The sequence below is a fragment of the Pseudophryne corroboree genome, chromosome 5 (genome assembly GCF_028390025.1).
Source record: "Pseudophryne corroboree isolate aPseCor3 chromosome 5, aPseCor3.hap2, whole genome shotgun sequence".
Classification (NCBI taxonomy): Eukaryota; Metazoa; Chordata; class Amphibia; order Anura; family Myobatrachidae; genus Pseudophryne; species Pseudophryne corroboree.
The window spans coordinates 542,776,833-542,801,573 of record NC_086448.1 but is presented as its reverse complement, the minus strand read 5'-3'; the positions used below and the strand labels follow the sequence as shown (position 1 = coordinate 542,801,573).

Sequence of the window (24,741 nt, the reverse complement as noted above, 5' to 3'; positions counted from 1 at the left end):
TCAGGTCACATCCAGGAAGGACCCGTGTACAAGTCCTGGGTGTGACTCGGCTTTAGCGGTCTGAAAGGGGTATTACTCATGTTATCCCACATGTCCCCATAAGTATAAACAAAGTAGCAACTTTAGCACCTGTGTTATCGCTGCAACTCAGCATTATCACAAAGTATTACCTATACTGGATCAATCCTTGAGTTTTGTTCCCGGAATCAATGCTGTAAATGATGTTGTAGTATGTGCATGTGTTTGAGTGTGGTGTTTGCAAGTATAAGGTCTCTGATGCTTCTGTTCTCCATCAGTTGTGTGACTGGAGAATTTTATTGTAGTATAAACATAATGAAAAAAATATTACTTTTGGTGTCAGAGTTGGTTATCCTCCACAGCAGAATTTAGATCTTTTCCTTAGGAGTTTAGAATTGAATGGTCTGCAAAGTAGGACATTTAATAATCACTGCAGGAGATACTAAACAGGTACAAGGACAAGCTGGCACTTAGAAACATAGAATTTGACGGCAGGTAAGAACCACTTAGCCCATCTAGTCTGCCCCTTTTTTTTAACCATATTTTTGTCTCAAACCTTATTTGATCCTTATTTATTTGTAAGGATATCCTTATGTCTATCCCATGCATGTTTAAATTGCTCTACTGTCTTAGCCTCTACCATCTCTGATGGGAGGCTATTCCACTTGTCCACTACCCTTTCTGTGAAGTAATTTTTCCTCAAATTTCCCCTGAACCTTCCCACCTCCAGTCTCAGTGCATGTCCTCGTCTCCTATTGCTTCTCTTCATTTGGAGAATGTTTCCCTCCTGGACATTGTTAAAACCCTTGATATATTTGAAAGTTTCTATCATGTCCCCCCTTTCCCTTCTCTGTTCCAAACTATACATATTGAGAATTTGTAGTCTTTCTGGGTATGTTTTGTGATGTAGGCCCGTGTTTCTCAAACTCGGTCCTCAGGACCCCACACAGTTCACGTTTTGCAGGTCACCCAGCAGGTGCACAGGTGTACTCATTACTCACTAACACATTTTAAAACATCCACAGGTGGAACTAATTATTTCAATATATTTTGAATCTTTGATGAGACCTGGAAAACATGAACTGTTTGGGGTTCCTGAGGACCGCGTTTGAGAACCTGTGATGTAGGCCATGCACCATTTTAGTTGCCCTTCTTTGTATAGTCTCTAATGTATTAATATCCTTTTGAAGATATGGGGCTAGATGCATCATCGCTTGGAGAGTGATAAAATGGAGAGTCAAAAAGTACCAGCCAATCAGCTCCTAACTGTCATTGTTCAAACACAGCCTGTGATATGGCAGTTAGGACCTGATTGGCTGGCACTTTTTCTTTCTCCATTTTATCACTTTCCAAGCGATGATGCATCTAGCCCATGGACTCCAGAATTGAACACAGTATTCTAGATGAGGCTGTACCAAAGACCACTTGTGGTTCTTCAAGTGCCAGCTTGCATTGGCAGCTGTACTATACTAGGACCTGTAGTTTATTATTAAAAAGGAAATAGAAAAGAAGCAGAGTTTCATAAATAAAAAAGTTAATACACATGGAATGTGTCTCAGTGTACATGTGATAGGGAATATAGAATGTAAGCTCCACTGGGGCAAGGACTGATGTGAATGGCCTAAATATTCTCTGTAAAGTGCTGCAGAATATGTGTGCAGTATATAAATAACTGGTAGTAGTAATAATAATAATAATAATAATATTTGCTTACTGATATACATCGGATACCAGAGATTTCCCTAGATCATTGTTTAACCAAAATGTTTATGGTCCATGTCATTTTTCTCTGCAAAAAGTGAGTGTTGGGGGTTACTGTACATACTGTGTTGATACTTAAGAGAAGATGACTGTCCTAGGCTTCATTAGCCAGATGTCCACTCAGTATAGTACAGGGGCCACTGCCCTGGCTACATATGGCACAGGGAAAATGGGGATCTTAGGACCTCGCTTTAGGTAAAATTTTGCGCTCAGACAGAAGCCAAGAAAAGTGCAAATTAATTTTCTGGCACTGTATAGCTAGAAGAAGTAAATGATAATCAGCCCCAGCAGATAAACAAAGGGCTACATATTAGCATACTTGGCCACACTCCTTTAAATGTGTGCATTACTTCAGGAATAGTGGTTTCCTTTGGTCTCTTGAGAGCGTATAGCAATCTCCCATGCCAGAACAATATAGATAGATGGAAGATGGTGTAAAGATGCAATATGTGTTTTCATATACCATCATTGCTGCATGAGCACACTATTGGAGTGATCATCTCCAGTCACCGCTGTGTTATGATGTGATCCATGTCATCATGTTGAGTATGGTGGAGCATGATGATATCACCCTTTGCTGATGGGACCTTGTCACTAAAGCATGTTCAAAGGGGTTTAGTGCCAACTCCAATTCTATGCTGTCATCTGCTCTGCGAAACCAAAACCCTAGGACATTGGTGCAGAGCTGTATATAAACTTGTCTTAAGAACTTAAAGTTAGCTCGCGAGAAGTTCCTTCCTGCCTCTATGGCTGTCTGTTATTACCCAGTTGTGTCTTATCATTGTGTCCAATTGTAAAGTGCAATGAAATTTGCTGAGCTAAATAAGAAACTGGTAATAAATAAATAATAATATAATATCCATAACACCTACATGGCCACAAGTAGTTTGGCTATGGAACAGAGAAAATCGTGCACATACACTGTAACAGCTGACACAATGTTCATACAACATAGCACATTTAAATAGTCAACAATATATTTAAAGAAAAAGTAAGTTGCCCCCTACTGACTAAAAAATCCTGTACTTTCTCAGGGCCATAAAAGGAAAAAAACCTTGACCTTTATTACTAGTGCTTGGTTTTCACTAACCTTACTACCTGACTTTCATACAGTGAGAAACAATCAACAATTCAATGTGATTGGCTTAGTACAATATATTCTAATCACAGTTCAGAGGTGGATGTGGTTTGGATTCTTTTGCAGCTGCCCAATGTTTTGTCTACTGTGCATGTGTCTGAGTCGCACTGCGTGTGTGCCATGACTGTCTTGCACCGGCGTCAACAGTGTAGATTTTGATGTGTTTGAATGACAGCCAGCAACCGTTTTGGGGAGGGAACGAGGGAGTAGTGGCTAAAACACAGGCATCATGACCTTTTGGGGGCGTCTTCGGATGCAGTACTTCTGGCTCTGATGTTTCAGTTGCAATGAACATTCTGAGCAAACGTAGTGTTGCTCAAAGGTCCGATGGTGCAATCAATGCTCCCAATGTGTGACCAATGCTGCATATTCTGGCACAAGCAGCGGATCTGTGAAGCCACCGGTGGGCATCTCTTTGTTAAAGACAGCTCCTGTGGCATTTGCAAATCTGCTCAGAGCTGGTGCAACTGAAGACGCTGCACAGACCCGATTTGCAACCACCTCTGAACTAGGCCCATTGTCACACTGGTTGGTATGGTTTTTGCATTGCGCATCTATAGTAAATAATGTCCTCTGCGCTCAATCAGAGTTTTGGCTTAGCATGTTGTTTTCAGTATTATAGATAGTCTACAATGTAGGATGTTCCATTCTTGTTGAGTTATTCTAAAGTACTGTATGATAGATTATAATTTATAATTTTCTTTAGAAGTACGGAACCAGAATGGGACATCCTACATTGTTCAATATCTAGGATACTGAAAATAACCTTGAAATATACATAGAAATAACTACAATGAGGGTAGGTACATTTCATGCTGAGTTCTAATAAGCACTAAAATCTTCTACTTCCTTTTCCCTCAGTATCATTATATAATTGTTGATGAGCTTTGTATGAGTCTATCTGCAATCTTTGGCAGTAAGAAACATGTGCTGCTCCCTGTGCCAGTGCATATTTTGCCATCATAATCAGACAGTGCATAGTGTTGTGTGCATCAGTTACTAGTCACTGATGTTCGGAGATTTGCTAGAGTAACTACTTTCTTAACACAGCATATAACAGGAGTCCTAGAGGCCAAATTGCAAGATTTGAGCCTTACTCCACCCTCCAACTAACAGTCACCATGCAATATTGTTAGTATGTCCACTTGTGGACTTTCCGCTTTGCTTTTTTTTTTTTTTTTTTAGCTATAAGGGACCTTTAAAGACTTTATACCTGCCTGACTTTTACTTCTCCTCTATGGGAGAGGCATGGAGAGCAAATCCAGCAAAGCACTGAAAATGGCTTCATTTGCATCATTTTATTCCCTCACCCTCTATACGGACTGGCGATTCCATGCTTTATCTCACCATCTTGCCCACTGTATTGGGAAGTGGGCAAGATATGGACCACTCTTGGGTGCAGGGGATTACCAGAAAAATTGTGAGTCTCCCGCAACTTCTTGGAGAGTACTGTAGGTACAGTATGTGTGCCCCAGAGTTATGGCCCTGAATAAAGACCTGAAATACAAGAGTACAGACTCATATTTGTGCGAATGCAAATGGACAACAATCAAGTGCTTTACCCAGACAGTAACTTCAAAGGATCCCACAGAGTGGCTAGTAAATTCTAGAGGCATGACTCCTGTTCTTACTTGTTTTTGTAGTATGATGCATATACAATAGCTCCACAGGTGTCAGGGGTTGCTGCATGTCATCCTAAAGTCTATTAATGCATCAGAACTTTCAAAAATGTTATCCAAATTCTGTGACTATTAGATCAACTTCAGGTTGTTAGAGTGGAAAAAAATGTCAAATCCTGTCTGGAAAAGATTTTTTTTTCTAGACATGCCTTAGGGAATATACACAGATGTATACAATTACGAGCCAACTAAAAATCTAGTACACATAAAAGTACTACTTCTGCTCTGAATTATGTAGACTTTTGTATTATTCATATTCTTATCATCGCCTGTGGTAAGATCATAAATCATTTGCAATTCCTTGGGGAGTTCTCATTCACAGTAAATAGAATTCTGTGTAATTTTGTAGAGCTGCAGGATCAGCCTCATGTATTGTAGTGCCTAGTGAGTCTACCATGAATCATTACCACACGTCTATCACAGGCAACGAATGAGTTCATTACATTGCTTGTCCAGGAATATTAGTAGACTCAATTAAATATTTCAATCTTTATTCTCCTGGGGCTGCTTAGAAATATGGAGTAGCGTAAACAGCTGCATGCAGCACACTTAAATATCTCTATTTTGAATAGTTTCCTTATTTTTGTGCATTTATCCAAATGTCTTAAAAATCCACTACTTCGTTATAGGCTGTCCTTCTCCACATGATAGTACTCGCTTTACATGTTGCTCCAGTCCAAGTAGCTCCCATTACGGTATATCAGGATTGCCCTCTCCCTCTAGGCTGCGCTCATTTTATGTGCATTGTGTTTTATTAGATTTGACTGGCGCTGAGAACTTTTTAGGCTCATTACAAGTAAACAGGGATGATGGATCCACAGCAATAACTATACAACAAAATAAACTGCCCAAACTATCAACACAGTTATTACATTTTGTACACTTCTATACCTCTAACTAGCAGAATGATAGATGACTAGCTGAATTACATCAATATTCCACCACAATAGCACAGGGGTGTCTAGTTGTCATTTCTGCCTAACAATGCGGGGTCCATGGTTTTGGCCATGAGAGGAGACATTATTAATATTTTTAAATACATTAAGGGACAATACAAGAATTTATCAAACGATTTGTTTATAAAAAAAACTACATAGGACACGAGGACATCCACTGAGGTTAGAAGAAGAAAAATTCCAACGGAGAAAAGGGTTCTTCACAGTAAGAGCAGTAAGGATTTGGAATTCTCTGCCAGAGAAGGTAGTAATGGTGAACTCAATCAATAAGTTTAAAAATGATTTAGATAAATTCCTAGCGGAAAAATATATCCAAGGATGCAGCATTTAATTAATATAAAAAAAATTAAAAAAATTATAAAACAGGTTGAACTTGATGTACATTTGTCTTTTTTCAACCTCAACAACTATGTAACTATGGGGGTCATTCAGAGATGATCGTAGCTGCGATCATTCACACTGACATGCAGGGGGACGCCCAGCACAGGGCTACCCCACCCCCTGCATGTCAGTGCCGGCTCCCCCCCCCATCCACCCCGCAGAAGTGCAAAGGCATCGCACAGCGGCGATGCCTTTGCACTTCAAGAGCAGCTCCCGACCAGTGCAGCTTTAGCGTGCTGGCCGGGAGCTACTCATCGCTCCTCGGCCCGCAGTTGCTGCTGGCCCGCCACCCCGTTCGATCCGGCTACGACTGCGTTGGCCAGAGCGCGCCCACGAAATGGCGGCCAAACGCCGCCGTTCTCCCCCGCCCAGCGACCGCTTCTGCCTGTCAATCAGGCAGAGGCGATCAGAGCGGACCGACGGCCTAAGGCCGTCTGTCATGCGCCGGCGCATGCGCAGTTCTGGCCCGATCGCACTGCAGCATGTGATCAGGTCAGAATGACCCCCTATGTTTTGAATCCCTCCAGGACACTAATTGGTGGGCTTCCTCTGGGTGCTTCTGTTTCCTCTCACAGTCCAAAGAAAAGTTATGGGTAGGTAAATTGGCTGCTGACAAAAATGGACCATAATGTGGTAGATAATGTAAAATCTAATCTTTAATAGGCAGGGACTGACGTGATCTGTTCATACAGATCTGTACATGCTGAGTAAAGGATCACTTCTGCAGGATGAAAGTTCTCCATCAACGGTTTCCAGGAAAGTTCAGAAATCTTGGTGCTGTGAAGGATTCTGGTTCCAGATGCAGTACCCATATTGTTATATTTGGGAGTATCCCAGAGTAAATAACAATTTTGGTTGTAGAAACTTATACATAAAGATTTAGGTCACATTTGGGCAATCTGATGCTTATGGAGGTCATTTATGAAGCACAAAACATCTTCTTTAGCAGAGCTGTGCGGAAACGAGAGTTTCTTTGTTGTTAGTGAGATTATCTCAAGGTTGCAGTGGGCACATGGTCATATTTGTAGAGTCACTCCTTGTTGCCCTATAATTTTAATGAGATGCAATATGGACACGCATCTAAATCCACGGGCTGCAACTCAGGATTTCTGCATGTGTGAATCCAAACTGCCCTAAGCCTTGGATGGAGGTTAAAGTGGATGGAGACAAAGTACCAGCCCATCAGCTCCCAAATGCCATTTTTCATACTCAGCCTGTGACATGGCAGCTAGGAGCTGATTGGCCGGTACTTTCTCTCCATCCAATTCTTAGTAAATAGACCCCTATGTCTCCGAACTCTGCTTTTTACCAGGGTTGGGCTGAGACCCAGGTATTTGCCGGCTTGCTAGACTGCAAATTCCCGTGTCTCATATCTGAAAGGGGAGCAAGTTGCACTTCAGAGAAGAAGCATTATCTGGACTCTGATCAGTTTAATCCAAAGCTATTTTACAAGCCCCCTACACATTAACTGCATGCGGAAACAGCAGTTTGTTTAGCCTTTAGGACATAAAACCCACCACATACTTCATTTTGGGATTGAATTTGAATGTGACGTTAATAGTTTTGCACAATGCATCTTTCCTTGTTTATCCTCCCTTCTGCACATCTAGTCACACTTCCAACTTACATACAGTAGGTACCTCCCTAGCGCAGAGATTAGGCATCTGCCTTCACTATGGGCAAACCATTCTAGTGTAACAGAGCAACTTGGTTTAATAGGACCTTATTCATAAATAGAACACCTATAGGTGGTGTGCTACTATATATTCAGAGTGCACAGCAGTAATGGTACCAGACAAGAGAGTGACTTAACTAAAGCAACATGAAGTTGCAGCTATACCCTTCCTTTTCTCCATGCCACTGACTTACACAGCTGACAAGGCTAATGATAATGATGTACTAAAAACAAAATGGGCATTGCAGCAATTTCCTGTGCTGTGAGGCAGATGTTCCCAGCGCAGTGAGAGAAAATGATCACAGGTTCTTCAACAGTTATCCTTTGTTCAACACAGTCTTCCCTCCACAGTTGTTTTCACACTTGTTTCAACACCCACCTACGCAATCCTAATAAAAGTCAGCACTTTGCACTACAGAGTGTTATGTTTGTTTGTTTTTCCCTTTCTGTACTTTCTATAAGCTTAACTTTCAAATAAATAGAAAAAAAAAACTGTTTAGGGAACAGAAAATACAATGAAGAACAATGTTGTATTCTGAAATTTTATTTCTCTTACGTCCTAGAGGATACTGGGGTTCCATTTAGTACCATGGGTATAGACGGGTCCACTAGGAGCCATGGGCACTTTAAGAATTTGATAGTGTGGGCTGGCACCTCCCTCTATGCCCTCCTACCAGACTCAGTTTAGAAAATGTGCCCGGAGGAGCCGGTCACGCTTATGAAAGCTCCTGAAGAGTTTTCTGCATTTATTTTATATGTTTGTTATTTTCAGGCAGGGCTGGTTGGCACCAGCCTGCCTCCTTCGTGGGACTTGGGGGGAAGGGGGGATGGCCCAACCTGCCAAAGGGTTAATGATCTCGTTCCCCGCTGACAGGACACTGAGCTCCTCATGGAACTATTTGCAAGCCCCACCACGGCAAGCGTACATTCCCGCAGCACACCCCTAGCAGAGCCAGAAGAAAGAAGAGTGGTGAGTACTAAGCCAGTGTCCCGACTAGCGGGTCGCCGCCCATTATCGCAGCATGAGGGTATGGAGACGCATGGCTTCTAACCGGGGCGGAATGCGTCTCCAGACACAGTACACAGCTGCGTCTCAGTACACTGTACATAGTACCCACACTGGCAAAAACAGCCTTAAAACGGTTTTCTCTCCATTTTAAGCAACAGATTACCTCAGGCAGTATAAAAAAAGCAGGAAGACTGCGCACCATTGAAGGGGCGGGCTACACTATGAGAGGATCCAGCAGCTCACCAGCGCCATTTTCCCTTTGCAGTGGACACAGACGCTGACTGACAGAGACTCAGTCCCCAATCCCCTCCCATTTGTCCGCAAAAATGATCTCTGGCCTATATCCTGCAGTATGGCTCTGATGCTGACGAGTCAGACATGGAGGAGGGTGAGGTGGATTTGGAGGTGGGGGTGCTACTCTGTCACAGGGAATAGAGGCTCTTATAGAGGCTATCAGAGATGTTCTGCAAATTCCTGATAAGGTGTCAGAGGAGTGTGAGGAATCTTATTTTAATGTAAAAAAGAAGTCCTCAGTCACTTTTCCTGCGTCAAAGGAATTGAATACCCTGTTCGAAGAACCGTGGGTTAATCCTGATAAAAAATTTCAAATCCCTAAAAGGTTGCTCTCATCTTTGCCTTTTCCTCTGGAGTATAGGAAAAAATGGGAATATCCACCGATAGTGTACGCATCAGTCTCTAGGCTGTCACGTAAAATTGTATTGCCTGTCCCTGGTGCAGCCTCCCTAAAAGATACGGCTGATCGTAAAATTGAGACTACACTCAAATCATTGTACACAGCTGCTGGGGTGGCCCAGAGATCCAGTATTGCATGTGTGTGGATCACAAAAGCCATTGCAAAATGGTCAGGTAACCTAATTGAGTGGTTAGATTCCTTGTCTAGGGGGGATGTTGTTTTACTCCTGCAGCATATACAGGACTCTGCAAACTTTATGGGGGTCATTCCGAGTTGATCGTAACTGTGCTAAATTTATGATCATTTACACTGACATGCGGGGGGACGCCCAGCACAGGGCTAGTCCGCCCCGCATGTCAGTGCCAGCCCTTCCGCAGAAGTGCAAAGGCATCGCACAGCGGCGATGCCTTTGCACTTCAAGAGTAGCTCCTGGCCAGTGCAGCTTTAGCGTGCTGGCCAGGAGCTACTCGTCACTCCCCGGCCCGCAGCGGCTGCATGTGACGTCACGCAGCCTCTGCGGCCCGCCCCCCGATCGGTCCGGCCACGCCTGCATTGGCCAGACTGCTCCCACGAAACGGCGGCCAAATGCCGCCGTTCTGCCCCCTCCCGCCCAGCGATCGCCTCTGCCTGTCAATTAGGCAGAGGCGAACGCAGCCCTGCTACGGCCTTCGGCCGTCTGGCATGCGCCGGCGCACTACGGCGCATATGCAGTAGGGACCGGTTCGCTCAGCTGCGACAAAAAGCAGCGAGCGAATGGGTCAGAATGACCACCTATGTTGGAAGCCATAAAAGAGATTGGTTTGATTAATGCACGCACCACCGCTATGGCAGTGTCAGCACGCAGGGGCTTGTGGCTACGCCAGTGGACTGCTGATGCGGACTCCAGGAAAAGAGTGGAAGGCCTACCATTCACAGAAGAGGCCTTGTTTGCAGACGAACTAGACAAATTGATCTCTAAAGCTACTGCGGGTCTACGTATCTTCCTTCAGCAGCCCCCCAGCCAGAAAAGCTTATTCAGCTTCAAATTTACAGTCCTTTCGGACAGCCAAGTTTAAGGGAAAAGCCAGAGGTGCTTCTACGGCCTCCAAAGGCGCAAGAGGTAAACCACGCAAACCAGCAACTGCAGGTGCTCAGGAACAGAGCTCAGGCTCTGCTTCCTCAAAGCCTTCAGCATGACGGTGGACCATGAGGCCTGGAGGTCTGTCAGGTGGGAGCACGACTACAATTCTTCAGTCACATCTGGTCAAGTTTGTGCCGGGATCTCTGGGTAATAGATCTTATTTCCCAGGGCTACAGACTGGAGTTCCAAGAGCTCCCACCTCACAGATTCTTCAAATCAGGCTTACCAGCTTCACAAGAGGCAAGTATAACTTTACAGCAGGCCATCCAAAAACTGGTACAGACGCAAGTCATTGTTCCAGTTCCATCTCATCTACACATCTACTTGTTTGTAGTACCGAAAGGGAACGGTTCGGTACAACCAATTCTGAACCTCAAGTCCTTGAACCCGTTCTTAAGAGTGTTCAAGGGGAATTCCTTGTGTCTCTGGATATCAAGGATGCGTACCTTCACATTCCGATCTGGCTGCCTCACCAGGCTTATCTACGGTTTGCACTACAGGACTGTCCCTACCAGTTCCAGGCCCTGCCATTTGGTTTCTTCACGACACTGAGGGTGTTCACCAAAGTGATGGCAGAGATGATGTTTATACTCCGCAAGCAGGGAGTGAACATAATTCCGTACCCGGACGATCTTCTGATAAAGGCGCTGTCCAGGGAGAGGTTGCTGGACAGCATTGGCCTCTCAACCAAACTTCTCCAGGATCACGGGTGGATTCTGAATCTTCCGAAATCTCACCTAGAGCCAACAAGGAGGCTCCCATTCCTGGGAATGATACTGGACACGGAGTCGCAGAAAGTGTTCCTTCCGTTGGAAAAGGCATTGGTAATCCAGTCGATGGTTAACCTTCCAGCTCGATCTGTTGGACAAATGGTCCGAATCGCATCTTCACATGCACCAGAGGATTCGTCTGTCGCCAAAAGCCAGGATCTCCCTTCTGGAGTGGCTACAGACCTCTCGCCTCGTCGAGGGTCGGTGGTTCGGAATTCAGGACTGGGTCCTGTTAACTATGGACGCAGGCCTCCGAGGTTGGGGAGCGGTCACCCAGGGGGTGCAGTTTTAAGGAAGATGGTCAAGTCAGGAAGTTGTCCTTCCAATCAACATTCTGGAATTAAGGGCCATATACAACACCCTTCTGCAGGCCTCTTGTCTTCTTCAGGATCGGGCCATTCAAGTCCAGTCGGACAATGTGACGGCAGTGACGTACATAAACCGACAGGGCGGAACCAAAAGCAGAGCAGCAATGTCAGAGGTGTCAAGAATTCTCCTCTGGGCAGAAAAAAATGCTGTGGCGTTGTCAACGGTCTTCATTCCAGGAGTAGACAACTGTGAAGCAGACTTCCTCAGCAGACAAGACCTGCACCCGGGGGAGTGGGACCTTCACCCGGAAGTGTTCAGGTGCTTGACACGTCAGTGGGGATATCCACAAATCAACATGATGGCCTCTCACCTCAACAAGAAGCTCAGGCGGTATTGTTCCAGGTCGAGAGACCCACAGCCAGTGGCGGTAGACGCTCTGACGACTCCATGGGTCTATCAGATGGTGTACGTGTTTCCTCCACTTCCTCTGATCCCAAGAATTCTCAAAAGAATAAAAAGGGAAAAGGTTCAAGCAATACTCATTGCTCCGGACTGCTCAAGAAGGGCCTGGTACATGGACCTTCTGGAGATGATACTCGAAGATCCGTGGCCTCTACCTCTTCGCGAGGATCTTCTGCAACAGGGCCCGTTTGTCTATCAGGACTAACCGTGGAAGTTGAACGGCTGATTCTAGCCAGAAGAGGGATCCCTAACAAAGTTTTTCCGATTATGATCCAAGCCAGGAAGGGGGTAACGTCTAAACATTATCACTGTATTCGGAAGAAATACGTCTCTTGGTGTGAGAGCAGAACTTATTCTGCGGTGGAATTTCACCTGGGACGTTTCCTGCTTTTTCTGCAAGCTGGTGGATGTGAGCCTACGTCTGGGCTCCAAAAAAAGTCCAGATTTCGGCCTTGTCCATTTTCTTTCAACAACAATTGGCTTCTCTCCCTGAGGTCCAGACGTTTTTGAAAGGTGTTCTGTGCATCCAACCTCCCTTTATGCCTCCCACGGCACCTTGGGATCTCAATTTGGTGCTGCAGTTCCTCCAATTGGACTGGTTTTAACCTTTGCAGGAGGTGTATGTCAAATAGCTTACGTGGAAGACCGTCACACTGTTGGCCTTGGCTTCAGCAAGACATGTGTCGGAGCTGGTGGCTTTGTCTCACAAGAGCCCCTATTTAATATTCCATGAGGACAGAGCTGAACTCAGAACTCGTCAGAAATTTCTTCCTAAAGTGGTGTCGGTGTTTCACATAAACCAACCTATTGTGGTTCCAGTTGTCACCAACACCTCTGCTACTTCAAAGTCTTTGGATGTTGTGAGGGCTTTGAAGGTGTATGTAAAACAAACAGTTCATTACAGAAAATTGGACTCGCTTTTTGTTTTTTATGATCTCAATAAAATTGGGTGTCCTGCTTCCAAGCAGTCTATTGCATGCATGCTGGATCAGGCTCACTATCCAGCATGCTTATTCCATGGCAGGCTTGCCGGTTCCGAAGTCTGTTCAAGCACAATCTACTAGGTCAGTGGGTTCTTCCTGGGCAGCTGCCCAGGGTGTCTCGGCTTTACAGCTCTGTCAAGCAGCTACTTGGTCTGGTACGAACATGTTTGCTAGGTTCTACAAGTTTGATACTTTGGCCTCATGAGGACCTTCAGTTTGGTCAATCAGTTCTGCAGGAACTTCAGCACTCTCCCACCCGGTTTGGGAGCTTTGGGACATCCCCATGGTACTAAATGGAACACCAGTATCCTCGAGGACGTAAGAGCAAATAGGATTTTAATTACCTACCAGTAAATCCTTTTCTCGTAGTCCGTAGAGGATACTGGGCACCCGCCCGATGCTTTGTTCTTCCTGCACTGTTACTTGGTTAAGTATTGTTGGTTCAGCTGTTGCTGTTCCTGTTTAAAGTTGGGTTAGCATAGCTTTCTTCTGTTTGTGTGTGCTGGTTCGGAATCTCACCACTATCTTTATCTGTCCTTCTCTCAAAGTATGTCCGTCTCCTTGGGCACAGTTTCCTAGACTGAGTCTGATAGGAGGGACATAGAGGGAGGAGCCAGCCCACACTATCAAATTCTTAAAGTGCCCATGGCTTCTAGTGGACCCGTCTATACCCCATGGTACTAAATGAAACCCCAGTATCCTCTACGGACAACGAGAAAAGAATTTACCGGTAGGCAATTAAAATCCTATTATCTTTCTGAAAGGTGTTTTGTATTATTGCTCTTTCACAGATTTTTATCATGTTTCCTTCCTATTCTGTGGTATTGTGTATATATCAATTATCAGCAGAATCAACTATAGCAATATTAACTTACAAGTGTAATATACTGTACGTATTACCTTTACCATACATCAGGCATGTAAGGCAGGAGCATAAATCTGTTTTCATCAAACTTTATTAGCTGAAACAGTAACATTTCATTCTGAAATTCAGCAAGGTTTTACAGAACTCCAACCGGGGCTGTGAAATACCTTTATAGTATTATCTTGCTAACCGGTATGGGTTTAGGCATTGCCTTAAGTATTCCTTTTGATTGGTTTCTGTGAATTATGTCCTCTCAAAAGAGCAGAGTGCGGCCTTTCTTGAGCATATGCGATGGAGCACGGTGCTTGCTTAGTAGAGGCCTCCGCTCTAATCTTTGGAGGGAAGTGCGAGGCCCATAGAGCGGTGACAACGTAATATTGCTGGGTCCTATAGCCGCCACCCCCAGTGTAATTTCACCGCTGCTTTCACAACCAATGTTTCTCTGGCTTTGATGGTGTTAAACCAGTTTATTAAAATCACTTTCTATTCTTGAAGTATGTTTCAAAGAGGAGAAAAAGACAAATCTGAATATATCTAGCTGCAGTGGTTACTTGTTGGTATTTGTACATAGATTCTTGTTCATATAGACCAATACTCCTTAGAATACTGTGAAGAGGTTATGATAATTGTGTTTTATTGCATAATATGATAGGCTCATTTTGATGTAGTATTGTTTTGTTCCCATTATACATGGGATAATGAAGTGAATTTGTAGTTACATATTTATACTACATATTTTAGTATTAGTCATACTACTATTATTATTATTATTATTATTATTATTATTATTAAACTAACGAGTAATTTGGACCTGGCATATGCTGAGTCACCCCAGACCAGCCCCCCAACCCCTGGACTGCTGCTGTACTTACCCTGTACTGTCTCTGCAACGTTCTCCTGTTTCTCCCAGCTGCAAACCAGCCCCTTCGCCGTTGTGACACTGGGAACCGTTGAGGGGGGCATCCAGGATTATTATATAGATGATTATGATTCTGCTATTTTGTGTTAGCTGTAGAAATACTGGTAAAAAGAAAAATTGAAAAGATGAATGTGTTGAGGTACATTTATTATATTTACAATATTTTTGTAGACTATTAGCCATTCAGTTTTGTCCACTAAGAGACAGCAAGCAAGCATTACTAAATAGTATTTGTTTTGCTTCACCTTTTTTCCTTTATGGTTTTTAAAATCTTGGAGCTAATGTAAAGTGAGTAGCGGCACTGGCGTGGAAATACTCTTCACATACTCATAAAACAGCCACACACTATACCTACAGTACCTATAGCTAAGCTTGGCACCATCAAACAATGGGGTAGATGTATTAACCTGTAGAAGGCATAAGGAAGTGATAAACCAGTGATAAAGCAGTGTTGAGTGCAAGGTCATAATGTACCAGCCAATCAGCTTCTAACTGTTAATTTACATATTGGAGCTGATTGGCTGGTATGTTTATCACCTTGCATTTATCACTGGTTTATCACTTCCTTATGCCTTCTCCAGGTTAATACATCTGCTCCAATGTACTTAATAACAAGGAAAAACTGTATATACAGTACAAGACATAAAGTAATCAAATTTCAATATTGTTGTAAAACCAAAGATCATATATGACAGCAAGCCCATTGGTCTGTACTATAATGATAGAGGGGCAAAAAAGTTTGAGCATAATTAAAATTATTTCAGGTTTGTGTATTTTTCTATTATGCAAATGATCCCCACTTATGGTGAGATATTAGTGCAGGCAAATTGATTTGTGCTAGCATTGTTCTCTAGGATCAATATCAGATTTCATTTTTTTATATATGCTGCTGGTTTTTATGTTTTCTGCCTATTTAAAAATATTTCACTGCTTGATTTTAAAATACTTTGAGTGAAAAATGCTTAATAGGTTTGTGTTCATTTTAAGGTTGTTTTATTTCCCCAAAGATAAATGACTTTGGAAACAGAGGAAAAGTTTTAATACGCTGCAGAGTCAGTAAACCACTGTGCTTTAGACATGTTTCACTAGGAAGGGAATTACTACTTAATTAATCACCGCAGTCGGAATCTTTTAGCTGGAAATTATTAATTCTTCTTGCTTTATGCTAATTTTTACTCCGAAAATTAGGACTCTTATTCAGTCTCTGAGACTTAAATAAAGCCACGTTTTAATTCATAATTTACTAAAGTACTAACCCATACCTGTGTATACTTTATAGTGACTATCATTTATATATTGTCTTTTTATGTTTGTACCTTTAGATTCCACATCCACCGTTGGAACATTGTGCTCACAGGGAGATGATTCCTCATGAAGTTGTTGGGTTCCCTTCAGGAATTAAATGTGATTTTCCTTTCACCAGACTGAAGTCCGCATCTGTCAGACAGTGAGTAGGCAGTGGTGGCTGGCGGGGGTGGCAGAAAGCAAAACATGAAATCTAATCAAGAAAGGAGCAATGAAAGTCTACCACCAAAGAAACGTGAGCTTCCCGCCACTAGTCGACCTTCTGAAGAGAAGACAGTCGGACTGACAAATGAAAACCACCGTACGGATAGTTTATCTTGGCTATCCACCGCAGCCAGCAGCCATGGTGGACGTCATCATGGGCCTGTAGGAACTTCAGTAGAAGCTGGTTTACAACAGGGGGTAGGTTTACATAAAACACTTTCAACTGGTATGGACTATTCCTCCCCTAGTGCTACAAGGTCTCTACCAGCTGCAACAACAGTTCCTGCCATTTATCAAACCGTGCAGTCTCATTCGGGTGCATCTGCATCTCCTGTGCAATATACTAATGTGCCCCAAACGTTCCAGTTTATTGGACCGCATTACAGTGGACCATCATATGCAGGATTCATCAATTCGCAGCTAATTTCACCTACATCGAGTTCTGCAACAAGTGTTGTGTCTTCAACAACAGCAGGAGTCACCACTCCATCGCAACGCTCCCAGATGGAGGCTTATTCCACTATGCTGGCCAGTGTAAGCGGCTTAAGCCAGCAGGGGCATAAAATTGAATCACATCTAGATCGGACTCCTGGATTGATTGCAGCTGGATCACCACCTACCCACCTAAGTCAATATGTCCATATTTCCAGCTCATCACAGAGTGGAGTCCGAACTCTTTCACCACCAACTATCCCAGTCCATTTACATACGCATGCCCCAGTGATTCCTCATACACTTACCCTGGGTACACCCTCCCAGGTGGTTGTGCAGTACTCAGATTCAGGAGCTCATTTTATTGCTAGGGATCCTACAAAGAAAGAAGAGAGTTTCAGGTCACAAGCCAAGGAATTATTAAATGGGGAGATTGAGAAAGTTAGGAGATTTGTAGTTCCTTCCTCCACAGATGCACATCTAATGAAAGCAGGCAATAATAAATCAGCTTCCCAACATTATGAGACAAGGCACGTAGTTGTGCACCCTAGTACTGAATTCAGTTCTCGGGATCCCTCAGGTGTTCGGACCTCTGTCATGGTAGTGCCCAACAGCAACACAGCTGCCACAGACATTGACGTTCAACAAACCATTAAGAGAGAAACCTCACCCTCAACAGCTCATAACAAGGGAAGCTTACACTTAGGAAAACCAGCCCACCGGTCCTATGCTTTATCCCCACAACAGACTTTATGCGCAGAAGGCGTAAAAACAATGGCCACTTTATCTCCTCACACAGTCATCCAGACAACTCACAGTGCAGCAGAGCAACTTTCTGTTGGGCTGCCTGCTGCAGCCTTTTATGCGGGTACACAACAGCCAGTTATTGGCTATCTCAGCAGTCAGCAGCAAACCATTGGCTACCCTGGAAATTTGCCACAGCACTTGGTGATTCCGGGAACCCAGCCCTTGCTTATACCAGTTGGCAATCCAGACATTGAATCATCTGCGGTGGGGGTAGCACCTGCTATTGTCACGTCATCTCCCCAATTTGCAGCAGTGCCTCATACATTTGTCACTACGCCCATTCCTAAAAGCGATAACTACAGTGCTGAATCCCTGGCAACTCAAACAGCCTACCAGACCGCATTGGTTCCAGCTCAAATTCACCTCCCAGTTGTACAGTCTGTTGCTTCTCCTATGGCAGCTGCTCCTACACTGCCCCCTTACTTCACAAAAGGGTCAATCATTCAGCTGGCCAATGGTGAGCTAAAGAAAGTAGAAGATTTGAAAACCGAAGACTTCATACAGAGTGCTGATATTAGCATTGACTTGAAAATAGACTCGAGCACAGTGGAGAGGATTGAGAACAGTCACAGTCCAGGCATTGCTGTGGTACAGTTTGCTGTGGGGGAGCATCGGGCACAGGTGAGTGAGAACATCACTTCATAAGAAAAACAGAAATCCTCTAGTAAGCATATTGTATTTTTAAACACTCAAATTCAGTCTGTTTTCCAACATTAATTTAGCTATTCTTATATACCAGATGTAAACACATTATGGACCACCATCTGTCATTAGTAGATAGATGAAGACTGAAGTTTATCCTGCCAACTCCTCTGTGTCCTTGTGTAAGCAAGTTTGAAGTGGGAGGGGCTAAATCGACATTTATTCCTTCCAAACAGTTAAATGATAACAAGTGTAAGAGGAGGCTCCAGACAAACTGGCAACTAGGATTGTTATATTCTGATGCCTTAGAAAGCTGGATGATTGCCTCTGTGTGGAAATCATTATTTTGGGTATACTTGATGTCAAACTTATATATACAGTTTGGTACCAATTAGACTTCTTATTAATTTATATAAGACATCTAGACACGGCATGCTCTTGATAAAAAATCAGACTAGTGATACACAGAATGGTGGTTGCTCAATCAATTTATTAGCTCATCATATGTACATGTAAGGGAGAGCTTGTGGACAACAAACAAGCAATCACATTCCCACAGCACACTGCAATGGACCAGCAAAAAAGAAGTACATCTTACATAATAATAGAAATGCAGAGGCCTCCATTACATACATTTGCAAACATGTGGTAATGGTAAGCCACCAGACATTGTAAGGCATCTCTGCTCTGGTGTCCCTACACTACATGATAATACCACTACTTTTGCGTAATACTTTTATGTATTTATAAATTGAGAGCCAACTCACCTGGAGGCTTCCCAGTGTCCTAAAATATGACACTGCAAGGATCATCATACCCCATTCAGGACCACCAGAGCAGAGATGCCTTGCTGTGGCCGTTAACTTACCATATATTTGTAAATGTATGTAACTGAGATCTCAATATTTCTGATTTTATGTACGATGTGTGTCTCTCTTGTTCAGTGCAGTGTGCTGGGTGAATTTGTGTTTTTAAAATTACCAGAATAGGCAAGAAAATGTTGGACTACAACATCTGACACTAAATCTTATTATTTGAAACCATTTGAATGGTTCTTGGAATAACATATTACGTATCCAGTAGCAGATCACTTCTGTATCCAGACAAATATGGAACCGTTAGTTTGGGAACTACTGAGTATAATATTAACAGACACACAGGGATTTACAGATCTTTAACTCCAGTGGTCAGAATGGGAACTTAGAAGTGTTGGTATCGAATACTGAAGTGAATGGCTGGAGGCCTGGGTATCACTTTAGGGATTTTTATAATGAGAAATACATTTTAGATGCATTTTATCGTATAATTCAAAACATATAAAGATGAAAAGCTGTCTTTCATATATCCTTGTTTCCAAATAGTTCTCATGTGCGTTCCTCCCCTATATTACTTCTCCTTTCCTTAATGTCTCTTTTGATCTTTCCTTTCTCTCATGTTTCCTTTGTGTACTTGCATTTGAACCAATAGCCCATTATTGTATTATTTCATTTTGTGGGCTGGTCTCACTGCAGCTAGGTTATAGCTCCCCCCGCCACCACCACCACCAATGCACACCCACCTCTTTTCTGCACTTACTGGGACAGATGTTGTTATACTGTACATTACATTGCATTTCCCCTAGTGTTTCATCTAGATAATGCTTGAATGTTCCTCATGTAATATATAACAGTTACAATCCGAGACAGATTTATCTAGAATGAAAAGATCTGTACTACAAGAAATTGAAAGGTCTGATGAGCATGTACAATAAGTGACATGTGGGCGGGTCTCATGGGCATTGGGGAACCTCTTATGTACATGCAAGGGGCATGTGAGTAGATTTAATAGGCTTCTAAATGGCCTGTAGGGAGGTCTGATGGCATGTTTGAAGCTCTGATGCCATGTCGGGAGGTCTGATGGCATTTAGGGAGGTTTGATGAGCATGTGAAGAGACCTTATGGAATGTTCTTTGGACTGATGGGCATATAAGGGGCATCTGAGGAGGGCTGGTGAGCATGTATGGGGGCAAGTGTGGAGGTTTGATAAGAAATGGAGAGGTCTTGTTTTTATTATTATCCATTATTTATATGGCACCAAAAGAGATCCGCAGCACCCAATTACATAAGTACATATATAGGACAAGTACAGGGCATATAAACTTAGCTGCTTCAGCAGAAAACACTTAAATAAGTATCAGGGTGGCAGAAAAACCAAGGGATTTGGTGCCATCGAAGAGAGTATGGAGTAGAAGATAGTGTAAGTAAGAGAAGGAAAAGCATGTGAGGGAAGAGGGCCCTGCTTGTGAGAGCTTACATTCTAAGGGGGAAGGCAGACAGACAGGGGTGACACAGATGGGGTAGACCGTAAGCGTGGGACAGAGGGCTTAGGATGAGGGTATGCCGAGTTTGGTAAAGAAGTGGGTCTTGAGAGCCTATTTGAAGTTTTGTAGAGCGGTGGAGAGTCTGAGGGGGAGAGGTAGAGAATTCTAGAGAAAGGGAGCAGCATGTGCAAAATCTTGGAGGTAGGAGTGCGAGGACGTAATCAGTGGGCAGGAGAGGCGGTGTGCATGAGTGGAGCGAAGATTACAGATGGGAGTGTTAGGGGAAAAAAGGTCAGAGATGTAAATGGGAGAGGAGTGGTTGAGGCTTTGTAAGTGAGTGTTAGAAGCTTGAATTGGATTCTGAAGGGGACGGGAAGCCAGGGAAGAGCTTGTAAGAGAGGGTAGGTGGATGTAGTACGTTTGGCGAGGAAGATGAGCTGGACTGCAGCATTGAGGATAGATTGGAGTGGACAGAGGCATTTGCCAGGGATGCCAGATAGGAGAAGATTACAGTAGTTCAGGCTGGAGATGACCAGTTTTTTTTTTTTTTGAATAGAGTATTTTTATTCAGCAAAATTATTATCGTTACAGACATTCAATTGTGTACGGGGAATCACAGTTGTCATTACACAATATACTGAACTATTTACCTCCCCAATCAGTAGATGCATACAGTAAACGTTGCTGATAAGTAAATCTATCTACTGCCAAACGCGCAGTATAAACATTTTCTGATGTCTGCAAACAGGTCATAATCCACATACATAACATTTTCAGTTTTCTCCCCAAACTACTTTAGTTTACAACCCAACTAGTAGGCTAAAGTATAGCCTATAAAACACCTAGAAATAATAAACAAAAAAAAACAAAACACAAACAAAACAAAAACAGAGAGATACGCAGTAATCAAATAACTAAAAACAGAATCTCCTAGATCGACACAATTATGTGAGGCGAGGTGCAATAGCATTGTAGTATAAATAAAAGAAGAAGAACTCGGCTCGGTACCGCAAGGCCCAGAAAACACACCGCCTCTAAGGTTCAATACACCCTATTCCTTAAGGGCAGGGGAAGAGTATGTAGAATTGATCCAAGGGGACCATATTTTCTCGTATTTAGAAAGACATTATTTTTCATGTATATATAGCGGTCCTTCAATAGAGTGTCGTTCACCAGAGCCTTAAATGCAGATACCGAAGGAGAATGTGGAGCCATCCACGTCCGTGCAACACACACCTTGGCAACGGCGCAGATATTTCGAGCGTACATACCCTCCCACCTAGACCCAGAGTCAAACCCTCCCACCCCCAGAATACAGAATCTCGGGGTCAGCATGCCTCCTGGTATCCCCGTGTGTTCTAGAATCGACCCGACCCCAGCCCAGAACGCCTGCAAGGATGGACACTCCCATACAAGGTGCCAGAAGGATCCTCCAGCAGCCCCGCATTTGGGACAAACGGCATTATTGCCAGCCCCAAACCTGGCCAGCCTGTTCGGCGTCATATATGATCTGTGCAAAATAAAAAGTTGTATTTGATGAAACCTTAGTGATTTAGTGACCATACTCGAGTTCCCCAGCGCAACCTCCCAATCCCCCACGTCTATGAGGCCGAGATCGCACTCCCAGCGCTCACGAAGGCTCGAGAGTGGGTCTGCATGAATTGTTTTAAGAAGGTACGAGTAGGTGAAGGAGATCACCCTAACTCGACCCAGTGAAAGTAAAAAGGTATTTATGGGGAAGGAGAGGAGCGCTGGGGGAGAGTCCCCGAACTGTGACTGCAAGGCGTGTCGGAGTTGTAAGAATCTATAAAAATAAGAGCTTGGAAGACCAAACTCCTCCTTTAGTTGCTGAAACGATTTCATTGTGCCATCACTATACAGCTGGGATATGGAAACTATGGAGTATGGTGCCCACACCGCCTCACCCTCCAGAGACCCCAGCTCAGGGAACGCAGCAGAGTGCCAGAGAGGAGTGTCCGGATCCATACTATCATACCTGAGCATACCCTTCAAAGCTAGCCAGATCTTCTTGGCCTGAAAAACAATAGGAGGAGAGAATCGAGAAGCACTCCCTCCCACCAAAGCTTGCGCTGGGGAGAGGTCCGGATAGTAACACCTGAGAAACTCCTAGTATAAACCACCATCGTCCCCTCCCCAGGGCCAAGTGCCAATATGTGACAACTGTGCCGCATAATAATATAATTGAAAGTGGGGGAGGGCCAAGCCGCCATCAGCTTTTTGTCTAGTGAGGGTATGAAGCTTTATTCTAGGCCTTTTATTAGCCCAGATCAGGGACGTTAATATACTATTCAATTTCCTAAAGAAGGCCGGGAAGATGTACACAGGGGATTGCGAAAGAACATACAATAGTTTGGGCAAAACTATCATTTTAATGAGGCTTACCCTACCCGTCGTTGTCAGCGGGAGTTTACGCCAAGCTCTCGACTTGCGTACAATCAGCTGTACGAGTGGATCAAGATTCAAGGGTATAAAATCCGAAGGGTCATTAGTAATTTGGATTCCAAGATATTTAAACTGGCCTGTCCAGCACAGCGGCAAGGAGAGCCTCGGGACCCGGGGAGGAGAGCCCATGATGGGCATAATAAATGATTTGGACCAGTTTATGCGGAGACCAGAAAAGCCGCCAAATTTCTCAATGACCTGCAGCACGATAGGCATATCCACAGCGTAATCATGTAGGAATAACAGCAGGTCATCCGCATAAAGGGCTGTGATCTAATCAAGCAAGCCAAGGGCTCGATGGCTATGGCAAACAAGGCAGGAGAAAGGGGGCAACCCTGTCTGGTGCCCCGAGTCAGAGTACAGGAGGAAGAAATGTAGCCGTTGACCAAGATCCTGGCGCATGGGCTTTGATATAGCAATCTGATCCATTGTATAAAATTAGGGCCGAAGCCCATACATTTCATAACTCCCCACAGGTAGGACCATTCGACGCTGTCGAACGCCTTAGCCGCATCCAGCGAGACCACAACTGCGTCCGAGGGGAAGTCATGAGGAGCCTGCAAAATAGTGTACAGTCTGCGCAGGTTGATGGACGTGGACTTTCCTGGCATAAAGCCAGATTGGTCCTGATGTATTATGGATGTAATGACCGAGTTGAGCCGGACCGCCAAAATTTTTGCCAGGATCTTGGCATCGGTAGGGATGAGAGAGATCGGCCTGTAGGACTCCAAGAGTTTGGGGTCCTTACCGGGCTTTGGCAGGACTATAATAACAGCCTCGGACATTGAGGAGGAGGTAATGATTAGTGGTAAATTATATCTGTATACATATCATATAACTTAGAACCGAAGAACTGTATGTACTGTTTGTATAGCTCAGTGGGTATGCCGTCGCTTCCCGGAGACTTGCCACTGGGAGACAAACCTACTGCCGCGGTCACCTCATCCAAAGTCAAAGGTGCGTCCAGAATGTCCCTAGCCTCGGGGGAAAGTTTGCAAAGGGGTATACTAGTCAAATATAGGTCTAGGTCCTCCATGGAGCACATCAGCTGAGAGTCATAAACCTCTTTAAAATAGGAGAGGAACATCTGCGCAATGTCGGGGGTGCTGTCTACAATGGAGCCGTCAGGGCCAGACATCTGCACTATCGTGGTCCCAGGTCGGTCATAATGCACTAAATGGACCAGTAAGCTACCCGGTCTGTCCGCCTGCATATATATGTTAGTGGCCCTGAACAAAAGGGAGCGTGCATTTTTATCCGAGAGGTGAGCCATCCATGCCTCCTGAGCTATCAGCCAATGTGCCTTTAGTGCAGAGGTGCCCTCTGCCAAATAGCGGGTCTCTAGGTCCCTATACTCGGATTCAAGTTGTCTCTCCGTCGCCCTGCATGCCATCTTGCGGACAGCAATTTTGCCAATCAGTGTACCACGTAAATAAGCTTTGAATGAATCCCATACAACAGGTGTCGGGGCCGAGCCCACATTATCTGCAAAAAAACCCTCCCACTTGGACGTCAAATCCGGGCAGTCGCCCAGCTGAGCCAACCAGGACGGATGTAATTTCCAATATGACTGTCCCCTCCGGCACTCCACATCTAGAGATAACATCAGGGGCGGATGTTCGTAATGAACATCCGTTATGCTAGGTAGGAGCTCGGGCGAGACCAGGGCCAGGTCGATTCTGGAGAATGAGCCATACGTGCTGGAGAAACATGAGAATTGCCTAAGTGTAGGATACCGAGCCCTCCAGACGTCCACCCACTGCATGCTATCCAAAAAATCTGCAAATTTAGATTTAGATATAAATGAGCCGCCCCCCACCCCTGAAGCCCGAGAAGACCTCCATCTATCC

General features: G+C 44.1%; 1 protein-coding gene across 1 annotated transcript in view; it reads left to right on the top strand.

Moving 5' to 3' along the window:
• Positions 1-24,741, top strand: part of ATXN1 (ataxin 1) — a 455,781-nt gene that overhangs the window by 414,223 nt on the left and 16,817 nt on the right. Inside the window, exon 6 of the mRNA XM_063923210.1 lies at positions 16,062-18,108. Within this exon, the coding sequence (XP_063779280.1) occupies positions 16,231-18,108 (1,878 nt within the window). The 5' untranslated portion in view covers positions 16,062-16,230. The remainder of the gene's footprint in view (positions 1-16,061; positions 18,109-24,741) is intronic.